Source organism: Cervus elaphus, chromosome 5 (genome assembly GCF_910594005.1).
Source record: "Cervus elaphus chromosome 5, mCerEla1.1, whole genome shotgun sequence".
Taxonomy (NCBI): domain Eukaryota; kingdom Metazoa; phylum Chordata; class Mammalia; order Artiodactyla; family Cervidae; genus Cervus; species Cervus elaphus.
This window is the reverse complement of record NC_057819.1, coordinates 121,865,925-121,885,785: the sequence shown is the minus strand read 5'-3', so window position 1 is coordinate 121,885,785 and position 19,861 is coordinate 121,865,925. Positions and strand designations below refer to the sequence as shown.

General features: G+C 49.3%; 1 protein-coding gene across 1 annotated transcript in view; it reads left to right on the top strand.

Moving 5' to 3' along the window:
* Positions 1-19,861, top strand: part of TBCD (tubulin folding cofactor D) — a 142,752-nt gene that overhangs the window by 72,518 nt on the left and 50,373 nt on the right. The window contains exons 14-15 of the mRNA XM_043905093.1: positions 6,757-6,913; positions 15,779-15,836. Of these exons, the coding sequence (XP_043761028.1) occupies positions 6,757-6,913; positions 15,779-15,836 (215 nt within the window). The remainder of the gene's footprint in view (positions 1-6,756; positions 6,914-15,778; positions 15,837-19,861) is intronic.

Genomic DNA, 19,861 nt, shown 5'->3' with positions numbered 1-19,861 from the left:
CTCTCTGTGCTGTCCATCGGGATCTTGCTGTTGATGGTCCTGTCTCTAATCGCTCACATCTGCGAACGCCAGCCTCCCACCCCCTTCTTCCCGCAGCCCCGCTCCCTTGGCATCCACAGGTTTGTCTCTCTGTGTCTGTGGGACTGTTCCTGTTTTGTCAGTAGGTTCACTTGTGTTGCATTTTAGGTTGTGTCGTGTTTAGATTTAGATGTAAGTGCTCTCTGTATCGTCCCAGCTTTAGTATATGCGCTGCTGAAGCAAGCAGTCAGATCGTTTTAAGTGTTTTCTCTGATTTGTCCTCTTCTCTGATGCACGTTCCACACAGGAATGGTTCCTGTTAGTAATGGGGCATATGTGTCTGATGTTGAGAAGGACCCCGCCGTGATCCTGTTTGAAGTGTCAGTCTCCTGGGACCCATGCTAGCTGGTGGACCCCAAGGAGAAGTCATCCTGATCCCAGAGTCCTTCACCTGCTCTTGGCCTAGTGGCTAAGCGGTGTCCTCTGAATACTGGAAGGGGTGAAACCACATTTTAAAGTGTGGTATTGCCTTTGTTAGTGATTATGAAGATTGTGAGTGATCATTACGGACATTTGGGACAGTGACATGAAGAAGCAGCTAAGGAAACCTGGAATCTCACTGCCTGGAGGTCGGCACCATTGAGGTTGTAGCAGGTGGGGGCCGTGAGCACCTGGGGCTCTCGGCGTGATGCTTGGGCTGGCTTCGCAGTCCAGGGGCTGGTCTTTCTCTCTCTACCTCAGTTCCCCTACCTCCAGGGTCAGTCGGACAAAGGCCTGGCCCATAGTGAGTGCTGACTGTCACCAGTATCAGCACGTGAGCCACTGACAGCATACAGCCTGCTTGAGGGTTCTGAGTATCCTCCCGCCGTTAAGTATTCTTTGGGTAGCAGCATGAGTTGCACTGAGCGGCTCTGTTGTGTTTAAACAGCACCCCGTCCCATCATGGCAGGTTCATTTCTGCACTGAGAAGCATGGTGGCAGCAGTGCAGCCTCTGCGCCAAGCCGGGGACGCACCCCAGGAGGCCCCGGCGCACAGGACCAGCGCCGTCTGCCTGCACTGCCCTCTTCACCTTGTTACCCATTCCTCCTGGGTCCATGGTGTGGCTTGAACGCAGAGCAGTTCCAGCAGTCTCCCCTCCGGACAGGTGCCCTGTGGATGGGTCATGGCCACACGGCCTACTGCATCAGCACGCAGGTCTGGAGGTTTTGTTGAAAGTCAGGTTCTGCTCATGTGATCTTCAGAAATGGCTCTCTTGTCCTTATTTTTTAACATTTTTCCCATGTTTCCCCATCTGCTGTTTCTCCCCTTTTTAGCTTAGAATATTCACATGATATGTGTATGTGAGCTTTTTACATGTAATTGCCATCACATCTTTATCCATCATACCACACTCACCTTGTTTGTTACTCGCTTTAAAACTTTCTTGAGTGTATTGATCCACCGAGGGTTGAGATGCTTTATGTAGGAATGTTCGCTGATCTCTTCCTCTGGGCAGGTGACGTGGCAGGAGCTGCCCTGCACGCTGAGGGACAGGGTGCCGTCAGATGGAAGAGCAGGTGCTTCTTGTTTGCCTCAGTTTTGCTTTGCGATTGTATTATGCATTTCACAGGCTCCTGCCCCAAGACTATGGGCTCCTGCCCTAAAACAGTAATTCCTGCTGTCTTGCCATTGTGTTTCTCTTTTGAGGAGAGCCTTTATCTGTGGCTAAATATGCATCCCACGAAATCCTGGACTGCATGCTTCACACTGGGACCTCTCATGTTTTTATGGCATCTGGTGAGGGGAATGTCCGTTTCTGGCCTCTGGACAGCTGAGGCTTGCTCTCAACCATAGCACCATGGGCAGTGGTGGTGGTGGGGGTCTTGTTCACAGGGAGGACATGTGGGAGGGCCCTTGGACCAGCGTGGCCGCGTGACTTTGCTGCGAAAAGGGAGGCAGAGGGCTTTATGGGTGCTCCCGCGTGGCAGGGTGAGTATGCTGGGAGCACCTGGGGGAGAGTGGAAAGCAGCTGGTGCGTGGGCCAGGTGCCCACCCCAGCAACACAGGATGCTCCAAGATCCCGCTCCGTCATACCTGTGGAGATGAGCCCTGGCTGAGGTCTCCCAGGGTCTGTGGGGCGGGCATCCCTCACCCCCAGGGAGTGCCAGTACCCAGGTCTGCACTTCCCCCGAGTGCAGAGTGGCTGGTGCTGTGGCTCGCAGTGCTGCCCACAGGTCAGCCTTTGGGATAGTTTTTTCAGATGTCCTGTGGGAACTAAAAGCTAAATGTCTGTGGAACCAGATTTTCTGTCCGTCATTTCCTTTCCTCCAGCAAATTCAGCATGTTTTTTTCCCGAGCAAGTTGGACTGCATTCTTTAGGAAGGTATGATGGCTGTTTGTACTGGTGGCTGAAATAGAAGTTCAGTGGTGCTGGCCACACCTGCTCCCGGGAAACTGGTGCTTTCCTGGGCTCAGCCCGGGCAGGCGGGCTCATGGCTGCACAGGCAGTCCCATCATGTGGCATCTCGGGAGGCTCAGCCAAGTGTGCTGGGAGATGTCCTTCCAGTCCTGCTTGGGAGATTTGGCGCAGTGCATCCTGATAGGTACTGAAGTGCATCTCAGGGGACACGGCTCAGTGATTCTGGGAGACTTGGCCTCGTGCAGTGATATTCCTTATGTGATGAGTTTGATTTTTGAAGTAGTATGTTGTTCAGTTGCTCAGTTGTGTCCAACTCTTTGTGACCTCATGGACTGCTTGAATTAGTATAATTCATTACTTACCAAAACACATAACTTCTGAGCTGGCTGTATGGTGATTTTTTTATTTTTTTAAGGATGCTGCAGATAACGTCTGAGTTCCTTCTGACCCCTGGATGTGCATCTGTAAAGCCCTGCAGTGGGGACTTGGTGCTGTGAGGGTTAACTCATTTCTCTCACCTGGAGGCTGCTTTGTCCTTAGGCAGTTGGCGTTAGACAAATGACATGCTGTCTAGAGAGAAGGGTATTTAAATTACATTGCTGGACTCTGGGTTGCCAAAAGGAAGCCCTCTGGGGAACCTTATATATTTGACATGTATTTGCAGTGTGTAATTGGAACCGTGAGAAAGGTTTTTTGTTCAGTGTGATTGAACAGTTTCCTTATTTTAAACCTGTTGAATCTGGAAAGAGCTGTTAGTTTTTGAATTTTTTCCTCTGATAATGGCTTCTTATATAAGTTTAGGGCAAAGACTGTGTCTCCTTCATATACCATCCCAAAGCTCAGTAATTGCTACGTACCCTGCGTGGACCGGGGCTGATCTGTCTCTTGTCTTCCCGTCCCTGAATATCTGAACTGGAAGCCCAGCTCATCCTTCTGCAAAGAAGAGCCTGGTGATGAAGGGCTGAGAGGTCGGGGCAGCCATGGGCCCTGCCCAGGAGCAGCAGAAGCAGGCCAAACCCATCCTTCTATCCCCCGGGGCATGGTACTTCCTACCACCTTTGGGTGAATTGAAGCAGAGAGCCTCATTTTTCAATTTTCTTGTTGAAGAAATCTGTCATCTCGCTTTCTCCTCCTGAGCTGTTTTACTTTAGGAAAATCAAATCCCCTTTCAGTGACCGTGAGGCAAGTGTCCCACCATTGCTGTCAGTGGCCGTGTAGTCCCCTCTCTCAGATCCCAGTCCAGCAGCGAGGCCTGTGTTTATTGCTGGCAGCACTTCTTCCAGTCAATCCTAAAAGAAATCGGTCCTGAATATTCATTGGAAGGACTGATGAAGTTCCAATACTTTGGCCACCTGATGTGAAGAACTGACTTAGTGGAAAAGACCCTGATGCAGGGAAGGACTGAAGGCAGGAGAAGGAGGAGACGACAGAGGATGAGATGGTTGGATGGCATCACCAAACTCGATGGACATGAGTTTGAGCAAGCTCCGGGAGTTGGTGATGGACAGGGAAGCCTGGCATGCTGCAGTTCGTGGGGTCTCAAAGTGTCTGACATGACTGAGCGACTGAGCTGAACTGAACTGAGCGCTTCTTCACCTGTACTTGGGCCTCAGCCACTGGTGTTTAGAGGCAGGTGTAATAGAGGGGTCACCGGAGCTTTCGAGAGAAAGAATTTGAAACTGCCTGTGCTGAGAACTGGGGTGGGACCTGCCAGGGGAGCTGCAGCAGCCTGGCCACATGGGTGGGCAGGGCTGGCAGTCGAGGCCCTGAGGCCCAGGCAGGCTCAGGTCTCTGCTTCTCTGACCTAGCTGGGCAGATGCAGAGCAGTCCAGAGCCTTCGTGTCTTGAGTGCCAGTAGCTACCCGAGCACATCACATGGGCATGTGTGGGTGCCAGGGACCAAAGTTGGGGTTTGTGGGGGCCACCTTGCTACACAGAACTCAGAGCCCATGTTTTGTACTGTTTTTCTTCTCTCTCAAATAGGGCTGAGCCTGAGTGCAGCATATGGCTCCTTCTGCCCTCTCACAGCTGGCCTCCATCCATTCCTCCAGGCAGAGGAGTGGGCCAGAGAGCCCTGTGGTCGGACCTCCAAGCATAACGATTTTCCCTTTAACAAATGCCAGTCAGCTGTGAGAGGTCTCTCATTGTGCTGAGGCAGACCTCCGTTGGTGGGCACGGGTCACACTGTGTGTCCTTTTCTTTGTGACTGGTTGACCTTAGGACCCATCTCACTCTGATCTCGGCGTCAGGCGCCCCCGCCCGCTCAGGGGCCTTGGGGGCCAGCCCTCAAGGGTGAGGCTGTGTCCTTGTGGAGGTGGGCTTCTCCCGGGGGTCCCTGAGCATTTCTGAGGGTAGTAGTTGGATGTGACGTCCACCTGAAGTACATGTGGACAGTACTGACCGCTGTCATTCATAGTTGTCTGTTTGGAAATTGATTTTGTCCAGTGGACCGATAAATTGGGACTCAGCAGTTAGCATCCAGATTTCCTTCAGGCTATACAGTTGCTGAACGGTCTTCCCCAGAAGTGTCTGGGCAGCTGGGTAAAGTGGTGATTTTAGAGAATGTGGTGAGGCAGTGACACTGAGTTTATACGATGCGTCCCCTCAAGGTGCCATAGCCTGTTAGTTTTGACGTGCGTTGGGCCATGAATAGGCTCCCCTCTTAGCACAGAGAGTATGAACAATGCTAGAAAACCAGGAGTAATTCCAGGTAAAGTAGAACTTTCCCAGGTAAGACAAATGAAGGCCAGTTTTAAGCATTACAGACTTAGTTAAAGTTGAGATAATAATTTTTAAAATGGCTAATTAGATTTAACTACTTTATCTGAAATAGCTGTGATAGTGTGCTCTGGTTTGGTTTGGCATTTATACCTGCTTCGTATTTTATTTTTTATTTTATTGAAGTATGATTGATTTACAATATCATGTTAGTTTCAGGTGTATAGCAGTGGTTTGGTTTTACACACACACACACACACACACACACGTTTTTCAGATTCTTTTCGCCTAAAGGATATTCTAACATACTGAGTATAGTTCCATGTTGGTTATCTATTTTATTTTTATCCTAAAAGTTATTTACTTTTGGCTTCTCTGGGTCTCTGTAGCTGTGCTTGGGCTTTCTCAAGTTGCAGTGAGCGAGGGCTGCTCTGTGGTTGTGGGGTGTGGGCTTCTCATTGCGCTGGCTTCTCTTGTTGTTGAGCAGGGCCTCTAGGCGCACGGTCTTCAGTAGTTGCAGCATGTGGGCTCTATAGCGTGAGCTTAGCAGTTGTGGCACACGAGCTTAGTTCTTACACTTTTAAATCCCGTTTGTTGTTCAGTTGCTGAGTCCAACTCTTTGTGACCCCATGGACGGCAGCATGCCAGCATAAAACTCTATGCATGAGTGTTATATATTTTATTTTCTTTTAAAGTAATTTACATGTCTCTAATAGACAAACCCTTCCCATATACGTGAAATACATGAATATGATAAACTTAATAGGCAAATACTGTACAACTTCAGCTCCCTTAACCAGTACAGTGTTCTTCCAATGGGTCTTAAATTCACTCATATCTTTATATAAAAAACTACATATACAATATTAGAAACTCAGTGAGACATTTTAAAATGGAACTAGAAAGATAATCTGTGTGTACTTCCAATTATTTTAAATATCACAGATGATTTACATAATTAAACATACCTGGATTATTCCTGAAGTTAGCACAGAGTGACCCTGGCTTGCTTTACTTTGTCATTCCTAGTTCTCAGCCCTGAAGCTCAGCGAGGTCACAGATGCCCTCTGAGCAGAGTTAGCGCACCCGTGTAACGGTGTCCATGCTCACTCCCCAGCTGGTAACTGCTATTGGCCAGAATTAGAAACCCATGTATTGCTTGTGGTCCCCTTGACAACAAGACTCGGGGCAGGTGGCCTCTGGGTCAGGTACTCTTTCCTCACTGGACGGTGTCCTGGGTGACCTTGCCCACCCTCCTCTTACTCCCCTGATGTGCCAGCCCCTTCCCTCGCTCCTGGCAGCCCGTGTCCCTTTGCGTCTCCTAGGGCCTGGCAGCATCCTTTGGGTGTGGCCGACAGGCATGTCTGTGCCATCCTCTAGGAGTTTGGGGGCAACTTTTCAGAAACATTTTCACCTGAGTTGAGCTGGTGGACTTGTGAATGACTTCCTGAGCACGTCGTGAGTTTCCGAGTGACTTGGGGCAGGACCGTGGCGTGTGTTGCTCGCACCAGGCTCTGCGGGGCCAAGGTGCAGGCGGGGTGGTGGTACAGCGGCCGCAGTGTCTGTGGCGTCAGGGGCACGGCTTCAGGGCCGCCTCACAGTCTCTCTCCCCTGTGTGCAGTTGTCACCGTGATCCTGAAGGCTCTGACGTACGAGGAGAAGCGGGGCGCCTGCAGCGTGGGCTCCAACGTCCGGGATGCCGCCTGCTACGTGTGCTGGGCCTTCGCACGTGCCTACGAGCCTCAGGAGTTGAAGCCTTTCGTCGCGGCAATCTCAAGGTAAAGCCTGTTAAATGATTCTCCAATCGCTTTGGACTAGTGACAGCATTAGCTTGCCTGCTTCACTGTCTGCTCCTGTGCAGTGAAAACCAGCACAGCCTCATGAGGTTGGAAAAATACCTTTTCCGTGGCTTCCTGGGCAGAGCATTGAGGGCAGCAGGCTGTGCCAGCCACATGGGCGTGGGCCCCACTTTTAGGATCCGATGTCTGTGCCTGGGAAAATTCGAAAGAGATGTGTCCCCAGTATAGTGATGTTAATTTTCTCCCTGTCTCCTGTTAGACTGAAGTGAGTCCTTTGACATGAAAAGGGAGTTCAGCTGTCCACTTCCGGTGGTTGGTTCCATGTCACGCTGGAAGAGGAGTTGAGTGCTGGGTTGGTCATGGTTGTAACACTGACCCGACCACTTTGACTCAGAGATGGATTTTAACATGATCTCCAGTCCTGGAAGCTGCCTCCCACCAAGGAGGTGCCCTGACAAGAGTGGGAGACCCCCAGGTCTCAAAACGTCTCCACAGGACGACACTATCTCCTCCTCTGCCCAGTGCATCGGGCTCCCCATGGTCTGAGCACCAGCGGCGCCTGAGGGAAAGCCGCAGGGGGCGGGGGCCACTCGAGGGTCAGGAGAGGGTTCTCAGGCTCGCTTACTACTCAGGTCGCGTGGCCAGGCTGTATCTCTCACTCTTGACCCTCACGTGAAGGGAAGGCCTGCAGAGCAGCCTGGGGATTCTGATCCCTGCTCAGGGAGATACACTGCTTCCTAGGAAGTCGTAAAAGTGTCTGACTTCTCCTGGCCATGTCCACCCCGGGAGGGGCAGGAGGGCAGTAGGCTCCTGGAGAGGCTGTGGTGGGTGTCTGCGGCCTGAAGCCTGGCTGCGGAGACCAGGCTGCCCGTGCCTTTGTCCCCTGCTCCTGCCCTCGCGTGTATTCCTCACGCTCTTGTTGCTCTGCAAAGGGGAGATTGCTGTTTACTTAATACAGCTTCGGGGAGGGTTCTGCCTACTGCCTTCTTGCTCTGCTCCTCAGCTTTTTGGAAGCTGCTTCTGTAACTAGAATGAAAGCACAGGTGTATTTTGCTCGCTGTTTCCATCGGTAGTCACAGCATGATGAGCCTCTGGATGAGAGCTGCCTCATTCACAGTCGTGGCTTCCCACTCGGCTGAGGTCTTGTGCCCAGGGTCCAGGCAGGTCCAGCCCTGCACCTGTCTCACTGCCTCTGTGGGAAGCTGACATGCCCCGACTTCGGGGGACCTGGCTTCAAAGGGTCATTCCCATTTCAGAGTGAAATCATCTCAGCAGTCTTCTTTTTTCAGTTTAACCTTTGTGGCTGAGAGCGCTGAAGGTTGCAGGAACCTGGGCCCCTCCTTTCTCTGGGGACTGTCTTTGGCTCAGCCCAGCCAAAGAGAGAATCAGGACTGAGGGCTGAAGGGTCAGCAGAGGCTCTGGGCACAGAAGTGGGTGGCCACCACTCATAACGTCCTCTTCTTGGGGCAGAAGCTTCTCGCCACCCCATAGGTGAGAGCATCAGAGTCACAAGACTTCATTGCCAACTTGGAGAGACATAGTGTGAAGGGTCTTGAGCCCTATGGGCACAGATGAGCCAGAGAGCAGGATTCTGTGTGGGCCCTTGACTTGGGAATGGAGGCTCTTTCAGCTGCAAGCAGACACCATTGCAGTGTTCGTCTCAGCAGAGGTTTTAGTGCAGAGTAGGCTCTTTCAGCTGCAAGCAGACACCATTACAGTGTTCGTCTCAGCAGAGGTTTTAATGCAGAGTACCAGCCAGTGAGGGTGTGCAGGAGTGCTGGTGAACGTTAAGCCTGGCCCTCGTGTAACGTGTGACACTTGAAACATGGTGTCCCAGTGTGGGCGATCCTCACAGACTCCAATCCAATTCTCCAGGAGGCTGAAGGGGCACCGCCCACCTTACTCCAGTGTGACCCTGTTACTTGGAAAAGGAAAGACCCTGTCTGGTGAAGGGGTCACGTCCTGGAGCTTGCGCCTGTCTGGAGAGACCAGTGACCCCACTGGGTAGAGGCCTCTGCGGCCAACCTTCAGGGCGAGGGTGATGCAGGGCAGGCCCTACCAGGGGATCCCCAAGGGCTCTGGAATGTGGGGGGACGGAGTGGAGGTGGGTGGTCAGGATGCCAGGCTTTCTGAGCTGGGATTTATTTTAAGAAATGGTGCTTGGGTTGAAGGACAGATCACAGCTGCAGGGACTGGTGGCCACGTCTGTCTACAGAAACTCGTGTGGTTCACTCGGGGCCTTTGATCTCGAGGAAGGCTGAAATTTCCCTGACGTCTTGGGCACGCCCAAGCGATCGCTGATGAGTTTACACTCACCGAAAGCACAAGCTGGCAGGGGAGCCCAGAGGCTCCTGCTTCACAGCCCTCCTAATTTCTCCTAATTGACCCTGGAGTTGGTGCCTTGTGGAGTTTCTGCTCAGAGAGGGCCCCTCTCATCCCCTTCCCCTGCACCCATCCCAGGACTGGATTGGCAAGTGCCCACTGGGGCTGTGCCTGGCAGCTGTCTCAGTCCAGTTTGGCAGGTTCCTAGGGAGCCTGTGCTCCAACCCTTCCCGGTCCATCTCGATGGCAGGCCTGGGGGGTGGAGCGGGCAGGCTGCAGGGTGAGTCACGGTGCCATGTGAGCCTTCAGGACGCTGCTGGTGCTCGCCTCCCTGCTCAAGGAGTATCGGTTGGGGTGTGTCCTTCGAGATCTGCCTCCCTTGGTTTGTAATAAGTGACCACATTTTAATTGTCAGCTTTTAAGCCCATTCATCCTGGCACATGATAAAATCTTGAGATCTTCAACTATACTTTCACAAACTCTTCAGTTTGGATCCTGCAAAAGTAGACAGTTGAGATCAAACTGTAATTCTGTAAATGAACTAGACACATCTGATGAAGAGAGTCAGGCGGTGGTAATAATGAGGCAGGACTGGGCTCAGCCCACACAGAGGGAGAGGTCAGAGTGTGGCTGGCCCCCAGCTCAGACGGTCGGGCAGGGAAGAACTCAGGGGTCAGCCACTCACCTTCCTAGAGGAACGTGAGGAACTGTCCTTTCACTTCACCAGTGGATACATGCTCACTGTCTCTGTTTTATAAATACCCCAAAGAAAGTTTTTAGGTCAGTTTGCAACAGAGTTTGAATTAGTGTTGGTTGATTTTGAAAACCTGTTTTTCCTAAGTGTTACACACAAATTAAGAGATGGAATAATTATTTTGTGGATAAGTAAATCAGGCTTCCTGAGAAGCCAAGCGTAATTTAGGGACAGAGAGAAACAAAGTTACAATGGTAGAGGATGGTCCTGTATTATTTTGAAACACCTTCTCACCAGTAATCAAAAACTAATTTGCAAGAAGAAAAGGAAAAAAAAAAAAGCCCTGTTGCCAGCATATGCGTTGGTTGTCACCTTCTAGCGATTTCCTCACCTGAAACTCTTTTGTAAGCCAAGCTCCTGTTGACATCAACCCTGCAGCGCCCCTCCCGTGCTAGGGGCAGTGCCCAGCTCAGCCTTGCGGAGCAAGCTGGGCGAGCAGGGCAGCGTGGGCAGCGCCTGGGGATTGGCTCCCAGATCTCTTCCTCGAGGGCAAGATTGTCCTGAAAAATCAGGAAATGGCAAGCATTGCTCAAAGCTACGTCTTGTTCCCACTCAGCGTTTCTTGATGGCAGACTTCCAGGGGGAAGATAACCTTTTTGGTTTCTTGAGAAAAATTAAGTGGCAGTTCCTGACCAGGGTGTTCCCACCCGTCCACCTGTTAGGTCTCCCCTCGGTCTCCATTTTAGCTCTGCTGTGATTGACAGCACTTTGCAGGTGTCTTGTGTTTTACCGTCACGTCAGCTGGCTCCTGAGCTTTGATTCTTCTGATTTAGGGAAAAATTTAGCCACAGGCAGGTCTTGGAGTTTATTCCCCAGATAGTGTGACTTGTAGCTTTTAAGCATGGATGGGTAAGAAATCACCTGTCTTGATATTTTAAAAAGGTTTTGACTTTGAAATGACAAGATTACTGTTACTCAAGGTGAAAAGGATTTTTTTTTTTTTAATTGCCACAAAAATATTAGACAAACTAACAAAAATTGAGTTTGGGGTAAGATCTGCTCTTTGCTGTACCTGCTAAAAGCCAGGTGCCTGGAACTCAGAGCAGGTCTGGGCATGCAGCTCCCCTGACTCGGACAAGAAAGAAAATCCCTTTCTGTTTGACATAGACCATCCTTCTGTGTTGGGAAATCCTGGTGAAGTATCACCTGAACTCTCCCAGTGAAAGCAAACAGGTGAAGATACCGAGAGCGTTCCAGGCCTAGTGGCTGCCAGGTGCTCAGAGTGGTCCTTGCTGGCTGCAGCCTGGCCCCTGCACCCCTCTCGGAAGGGTGAAATGAGAGCAGAGGCACGCTCCGCCCCGTTCTGCTGAGGAAAACTGCACAGCCCACAGGACGTGGGGGCCCTAGAGAATCTCTCCTGTTTACATGTAACCATTGTTGTCACACGTACTGTTATTTGAAACATGCTAGTATTTCCAGATGAGCCAGTTTTGTTCTGAAAGTGTGGAATCAGAATAATTTTCAAAATTTAGTCCACATCAGAACAGTATTGAAAACCTGTTACATTCACAGAAGTATACACAGTGGACTTGTTGAATTAACTTGAGTCTATACTTAAAAGCTGTGAAGGCTGGTTAAATGTGGATAAAGCAGTAAATGTTTTAAGCCCTTTACCTGTGAATGCAGAAGCAACCTGATGGAGGTTTGTGGGCCCATCTGTGGTGCCCCAGGGTCAGGGTCTCAGGCTGTGGCCAGTGCCAGCCCTTTGGTAAACCAGTCTTTGGACAAGCCTCACCCTGCCTGTCTGAGTTGGTGTCCTGGCCCTGGGGCCCTCGTGAACTGTGGGGGTCTGCCCCTGTGACCACAAGGCCCAGGGTATGCTCACCGTGAAGGAGCAGGGGCCTTGCACCGAGAGGCAGACCGCTGCTTGCTGTTCAGGGGGCTTTCTGCTGGGGTTCCCACGACACACAGTCTCTCCAGGAAGGACTGCTGTGTGGCCAGTGAGGCCTTACTGCGGGGGACGGGGGGCGCCCACAGACCCACCTGAGGGCGAACAGAGAGGTGTCCGCAGGGGAGTGTGAATGGAATCCCCTGCAGAGAGTGCCTGAGCTCGACCTGGACGACCCCTGCTGCGCCCCTCATAGCTACCAGGTAACCATGGGGAGCGTGTGCAGAGAGTGAAGTAGATAGAGTCGTTTGCCCGTGGCTGGAAGGAGGTAATCCACACATGATGAAGCTGGGAAGGGCCCTTCAACTCAGGAGTTCATTACTGTCTTGGCTTGATTACAACGTAAACATACAGTCTTAAAGCCCAACTGTCTCCGTTTGGCACCACAGGGCAGGCCCCCCAGGCTGACCTGCATGGCGCGGCAGGTGGTACAGAGAGGAACTTGGACTTGGCTCAGTGGTCTTGGCTGCACCAAGGTTGAAATTGGACTCAGCTTGTCCTGGGCTGGGCCAGTGTGTCCACAGCCGGGGAGCGTCTGGGGGTCGGAGGGGTTTGGTGTATAACTTAGCAGTGACCTTGCAGTGGTTATGGTGGCCTGTAGGATGGCAGGTAATTCTAAGTTTCTTTTCTATTTTTTTCCCATTTTCTCTGTATTAATAAGTGTTCAATAATTTAAAAATTGTATTTTAGGACAAACAGATTGACAGGAAATTTCAAGAATTCAGTGTGTAATGTGAACTTCTGGTAGTGTTGGCTGGACCCAGAGTCAGTAGAAACATGCCCACATATTTCTTGTGTCAGACATTGAAGGAAAGCGGGAAGTCTTGGTTAGTATATTTTCCTAGCATACATATGATCTTATGGAGGTGGCGCTAGTAGTAAAGAACCCAGCTGTCAGTGCAGGAGATGCTGGAGACACGAGTTTGATCCCTGGGTTGGGAAGATTCCCTGGAGGAAGAAATGGCAACCCACTCCGGTTTCTTTACCTGGAAAATCCCATGGACAGAGGAACCTGGCGGGCTACTGTCCGTGGGGTCACAAAGAGTCGCCACAACTGAAGTGACTTAGCATTAGCACTTATTCATATGTAAATATAATACTTAAAATTCCATTGATGATGAGAGTATATTTAGAGTAAAATATCAAATATGTTTTCACTAAGAATAGTCACATGTATATGTTAATCTCAAACTCCTAATTTATCCCTCGCCACCTTTCCCCTTTGGTAACTGTAAGTTCTATAAGTTTTATATGTCCGTGGGTCCATGTCTGTTTTGTATAAAAGTTTATTAGTACCATTAAAAAAAATTTTACTTATTTTTTAATTGAAGGATAATTGCTTTACAGAATTTTGTTGTTTTCTGTCAAATTTCAACATGAATCAGCCATAGGTATATACATATATATATATCTCCTCCTTTTTGAATCTCCTTCCCTTCTCCCTCCCCATCCCACCCCTTCTAGGTTGATGCAGAGCCCCTGTTTGAGTTTCTTGAGCCACACAGCAAATTTTCATTGGCTGTCTATTTTATATATGGTCATGTGAGTTTCCGTGTCACTCTTGCCGTACGTCTCACCTTTAGAACCTCTTTTATTCTCTGTGTAAGTGATGCCGTATGATCGTTGCCTTTGCCTCACTTGGTTGGTAATCTCTAGGTCCATCCATGTGGCTGCAGTTGGCATTACACACTGCTGTATGTAAACCAGGAAACAGCAGAGCTCCTGTGTAGCACAAGGAGTTATACTCAGTATGTTGCAGTAACCTGTGAGAGAGAAGAATCTGAAAAAGGATAGACACACACCTGTGTGTAACTGAGTCACTTCACTGGACACCTGAAACTAACAACGTTGTAAGTCAACTATGTTTTTAAAAAAAGCCCAGTAGTTTTATAGTTTTTGGTTATTGAAAGATCACAGAATTACATGTCTTGGTCAGTTTAATGATTTCTGAGATTTTGTTAACAAAAGCATTTAGATGTTGAAGTGGAATCAATTAATCTTTAAATGGTCCCGCTAAAGTCAACGAATTTCCTTTAGTGTTAAGCCTAGTATTTTTTTTAAAAAAAATCTCATCTTGGCTATAGTTTATAATATAGTAAAGAGTTGAGAGAGGAAAAGGGAAGAACCTTCTGTTTAATAGGAGTTTTGCTGAAATTTATTTCAGCTTCAACTAGTGAAAGGACCCCAAATACTAATACTGGATCTTTAAAAATCTTTAGATATTTATTTGCTTTTCAGAAAAAACTTTTAAGCTTGAACTAACTTTAGACCTAAAGAAGAATAGCAGAAATAATAGCAGTTCCCATAAGAGCCCTTCATCAGCTTCCCTGAATGTTGACTTCTCACAAAGGAGACCAAAGATGAGCATTGTGTGGGGCCAGTGGTTAAACCGCAGCTGCTGTTTGGCGATGTGCCATCTTGCTGTTGAATTTGGGGTGTGTCCCAAGCTCACTGCCCCCGTTGAAGTCTATAAGATTAATGTTTAAAAAGCGATAGGCATTTTGGGGGGTGCTTTGAGACTAATAACTGTCCAGCTTTCACACTCTGCCCATCAGCTGCTGTGCTAGGCCAGCAGCGATGGCGGTGGTTTCATAGGCAAACGGGTCCCGTCCACTTCCTGCTCGTTTGTTTCCTTACGTCAGTGTGGACCACGGCTCGTCTTCTAACACCGTTGGTTATTTTGTTGTCAGACTGCAGTGCGTTTAGTTATTTCTAGCACAACAAGATGCCCCAGGCTTTTCTTTTTCCCTTGCCCCAGCCTTGGAGTCCACCACCTCCAGTAGTCCTTCTTCCTCTTAGTGGAGAATGGTGTTTAGAATCTAAGACCGGGGTTCCACGCCCACACCCACCCCTACACTACCCTTTGTACCTCCAGCCTGGCCCGCTGCGGGGACACCTGCGATTCCAGCCTAGGCTGGCCGGGTCCCCTGACCTCCTTCCCGTGCGCGGTACTTCTTCATCCCGGCTCCCTGCCCTGCGTCTGTGTGCAGTGCTAACTCTCCCCTGTGAGAAACACAGCCGCTCCAGGGGAGAGTGCTCCTCTGCGTCCTCCCCGTCCATCGAGTCGGGTGTCCCTGGCTAACACAGGCACATTTCCACTGTCCCAGGGGCTCCGCTTCCTGTACTTTTTAATTTGCACTTGGGAAAATTCACTCTCACGAACAGCTTTTGACAGATTTGTAGAGTTGGGTCCCCCAGTTTCAGTACCAAACAGAATGGCTGTCAGACAGGAGGGCAGCATCCTTTTCCAGAGACCTCTGTGTGTCTGAAATAACCCCTTTTCAAACCTTTCCTCTGGGGGCTGATAGGAGACGCCAAGTCACATCTAGCAGCAGAGCTCTGTCCGCACTTTGTTTTCTGTTGTTGCCGAAGCCGGGTGGGCACTTGAGCTCCTTCTGGTGTGTCCCTGATGGTTGAGGGTGATGATGTAGTGAAGGAGAGTTTCAGTGACGCTGATGGACAGTCTGAGCCTGTGGGGGCTTCCTTCTTGCCGACCATGGTCAGAGTTTGACGAGGGCAATAGGCCCCTCAGAGCAGCTCTCCGCTTCGCTGCCATTTCTGGGGAGGTGCAGGGCTTGTCGCTGCTCTTGCTGGCCTCCTGGGCCCTCTTGTTTCTCTGTTTGTACTTGTGGACCTGCCACCAAGACTGCTGTCCTCGTCCTGCCCTACACGGCCCGTTCACGAGGCCACCCTCCCTGTGACCCCGCTGGCTCTGGTGGAGTTGGGGTTGGCCACCCTCGCTGCCCTTTGAGCATATCTTCCACCGAGGCTGTGAGCCATGGACGGGCTCATGGGCACGTGGAGGAGGGAGACTGTGGGGTCAGTGTCCCAGGGTCTGTGGAGAGTCCCTTTCATGAACCACCTCCTCTCTTCCTCACAGCGCGCTGGTGATTGCCACTGTTTTCGACCGAGATGTAAACTGCAGGAGAGCAGCCTCTGTAAGTTGTCCTGTTTGGGCCTTTTCTTGAGGGTGTGGGTGGCTCTCACCCGTGACCACCTCCCCCGAGAGGCTGTTGTCACCGGCTGTGAAGCAGGAGGGAGGCCCAGGGGCTGGGGGGAGTGTGGCTCCCACTCCCTCTGGGTCCCAGCTGGGGAGTGGGCTGTAGCCTGTGGCGGGTGGGTCACGATGGGTTGCCGGCCTCCAGGCGGAAATGCAGGGGGTCCCAGAGGGGCGAGTGTGAGTGGGTGCTGCCATCTGAGTGTGGGGCCTGGGATCAGTGTGGCAGCCATGCCCTCTACTTGTGGGTGATGTGGAATCTCGACCTCTGTCCTCAGATGTAGGGGCTCCGTCAGGTCACAGAGCTCCCCATGGCCTGCCTGCTCTCTGTTCTCTGAAGTATGTGGGGTCCTTGAAACTTTGTGTTTCAAGCAAAAGTTTCCCAGGAAAGCCCAGAACCTTATCTGTGTCCTGCAGTTTCTCTTCTTTTGTCTTGAGCATCAGTAGGAAACCTAGTGATTCCTTGAGAAATCTTCACGTTTGTGCCTTGATATTTCCCCCAGGCAGTAATTGTAAGACTCCTTGAAATACAGTAAAACGCTTGTTAAATCTTTAAGAGTTGCCTTTTGGGGAATTCCCTGGTGGTCCAGTGGTTGGAACTCTGGGGTTCCACTGCAGGGAGCCTGGGTTCGATCCACACTATCTTCACAAGCTGCGCTGTGAGGCCTTAAAGAAATTGCCTTTTATATTTTCTTTCTGTTTATTGGAACCTCAGAACTAACTTTGGGAAGCGGTAATAAAAGCATTGTTGCTTTTATGATATCCTAGAGAAGAGGTGGAATAGAAGAACAGAAATTTTTTTTTTCTTTTTCAAGCTATAATTAAAATCCTTTAAAATTAGTGGAAGTTCTTTGCATTAAACACCACCTAAGTAACCCCTCCTTACCACACATGTCTAATGCAGTGAAAGGTGCTTCTGTTTGAAGCTCATTTGAAAAGGTAGGGATCGAGTACCTAATTATTGTGGATGAAATTTCTCTTATCACAAAGCTGCTTCCTTGTGATGATGTGTTTGGTCGTTTTGGACTCCTGTTTGTGCTCTGGTTTTTTGCGTGCCATGGGACACCACACCCAGTGACCTAGGGCCTTCTCCTCTGGCACCAAGGTGTAGGGGGTGCTGTGAGCGTGGTGAGCTGCCATCTTTGTGGTTTGGATGCTTTTTGGATAATTCAGTGGATGTCGGCAATTTGATCTCTGGTTCCTCTGCCTTTTCTAAAGGCAGCTTGAACATCTGGAAGTTCATGGTTCATTGACTGTTGAAGCCTGGCTTGGAGAATTTTGAGCATTATTTTCCTAGCGTGTGAGATGAGTGCAATTGTGTGGTAGTTTCAGCATTCTTTGGCATTGCCTTTCTTTGGGATTGGAATGAAAACTGCCCTTTTCCGGTCCTGTGGCCACTGCTGAGTTTTCCAAATTTGCTGGCATATTGAGTGCAGCACTTTCACAGCATCATCTTACAGGATTTGAAATAGCTCAGCTGAAATTCCATCACCTCTACTAGTACTGATGCTTCCTAAGGCCCACTTGACTTCACATTCCAGGATGTCTGGTTCTAGGTGAGTGATCACACCACCGGGGTTATCTGGGTCATTGAAAAAGCAAGAGAATTCCAGAAAAACATATACTTCTGCTTTATCGACTGTACCAAAGCCTTTGACTGTGTGGATCACAACAAACTATGGAAAATTCTTCAAGAGATGGGAATACCAGACCACTTGACCTGCCTCCTGAGAAATCTGTGTGGAGGTCAAGAAGCAACAGTTAGAACTGGACATGGAACATCAGACTGGTTCCAAATAGGATAAGGAGTATGTCAAGGCTATATTTTGTCACCCTGCTTATTTAACTTATATGCAGAGTACATCATGAGAAATGTTGGACTGGATGAAGCACAAGCTGGAATCAAGATTGTCAGGAGAAATATCAATAACCTCAGACATACAGATGACACCACCCTTATGGCAGAAAGCGAAGAACTAAAGAGCCTCTTGTTGAAAGTGAAAGAGGAGACTGAAAAAGTTGGCTTAAAACTCAACATTCAGAAAACAAAGATCATGGCATCTGGTCCCATCAGTTCATGGCAAATAGATGGGGAAACAATGGAAACAGTGACAGACTTTATTTTTGGGGGCTCCAAAATCACTGCAGATGGTGACTGCCACCATAAAATTAAAAGATGCTTGCTCATTGGAAGAAAAGTTATGACCAACCTAGGCAACATATTAAAAAGCAAAGACATTACTTTGCCAACAAAGGTCTGTCTGGTCAAAGCTGTGGCTTTTCCAGTAGTCATGTATGGGTGTGAGAGTTGGACTATAGAGAAAGCCGAGCGCCGAAGAATTGATGCTTTTGAACTGTGGTGTTGAAGACTCTTGAGAGTCCCTTGGACAGCAAGGAGATCCACCCAGTTCATCCTAAGGAAATCAGTTCTGAATATTCATTGGAAGGACTGAAACTGAAACTCCAATACTTTGGCCACCTGATGCGAAGAACCAACTCATTGGAAAAGAGCCTGATGCTGGGAAAGATTGAAGATGGGAAGAGAAGGGGACGACAGAGGATGAAATGGTTGGATGACATCACTGACTCAGTGGACATGAGGTTGAGTAAGCTCTGGGAGTTGGTGAAGGACAGGGAAGCCTGGCATGCTGCAGTCCATGGGGTTGCAAAGAGTCAGACATGACTGAGCGACTGAACAAGAACATACAGTGTGACCTTTAGGACTACCTTTCCTGCAGCACGATTCCCAGAGTCCAGCCAGGCCTTGGTAGTACTGGCAGCCCCCGCTTCCGGCCCGTCCCTGTCTGAGTCACGTCCCCTGTCCAGCTATGCACAGCTGCCTGAATTGTGCATCTGCTGTTGGGCCTCTGGGTTGTTTCTGCTTTGGAACTATTAAGAATTAAGCTGCTGTGACCATTCATGTACAGGTTTTCATGTGAATACAGTTTCTGTTTCTCTGGGATAAATGCCAAGAGTAGAATTTGGCGGACATATGGTGGTTGCACGTTTAGATCTGTATGGAAGGGCCTTGCTGTTTTCCAGAGGGGCTGCATCACTGTAAACCTGCCCTCCATCATCTGTCAGTGATTGGTTTTTCTACGGCCTCACCAGTGTTTGGTGGTGTCATTATTTTTGTGTTCGTTACTTTGCTTAGATGTGTGGTGATAGCTCACCATGGCTTTAATTTGCATTTCTCTCATGGTGATGCTAGTGATGTTGAGTATCTTTTCATGTGGTATTTACCACCTGTATCCTCTTCGGTGAAATGTTGGTTTGTGATATTTAACCACCAATGCTCCTTGTGTGCATCTGGTGGATCTAGTAATTAAAATGACAAAAGACAGATTAACAGGGGAAAAAAGTTAATTCATACACACGGTGGTCTCATAAAATGGGCCCCCTAAAGTGACCAAAGCAGGCTGTTTATATATCATTTTTGGATAAAGAACGGTTATTTGTGAAGATTAAACAGAAGGGGCTGGTGAAGGAGTGACAAGATTGATTTCCATAACTGGTGATGAGGATGCTTTCTTGCCTCCTGAAATGGGGAATGTACCGTCACATGAGACATTTATTCTTGTTTTCAGAGTTGGGGTGTTTAAAATACCATTTCTGCCCCTCCACCACCCGCCCCCCGCCCCCCGGCCATTTGTCATTTGTCAAGTAACTTTAACTCGGAATAACAATATGTGGCTTGGGTGGCCTGCCTTCAGCTCCAACGAAGTCTTTGCCTCCCTTTTTTACTGGGTTGGTTGTTTTTATTGTTAAATTTGGGAGTCTCTCTATTCCAGATACGAGTCCTTTCTTGGGCAAGTGGTTTGCATGTTCTTCTTACCAGTTTGTGGGTTTCTGTTCATCCTCTTGAGAAGTCTTTCATAACAACAAGTCTTTTAATTTCAATGAGATCCAACTCACTACTGTTTTCTTTTATGGATCCTGTTTCTGGTGTCAAGTCTGAGAATCTGA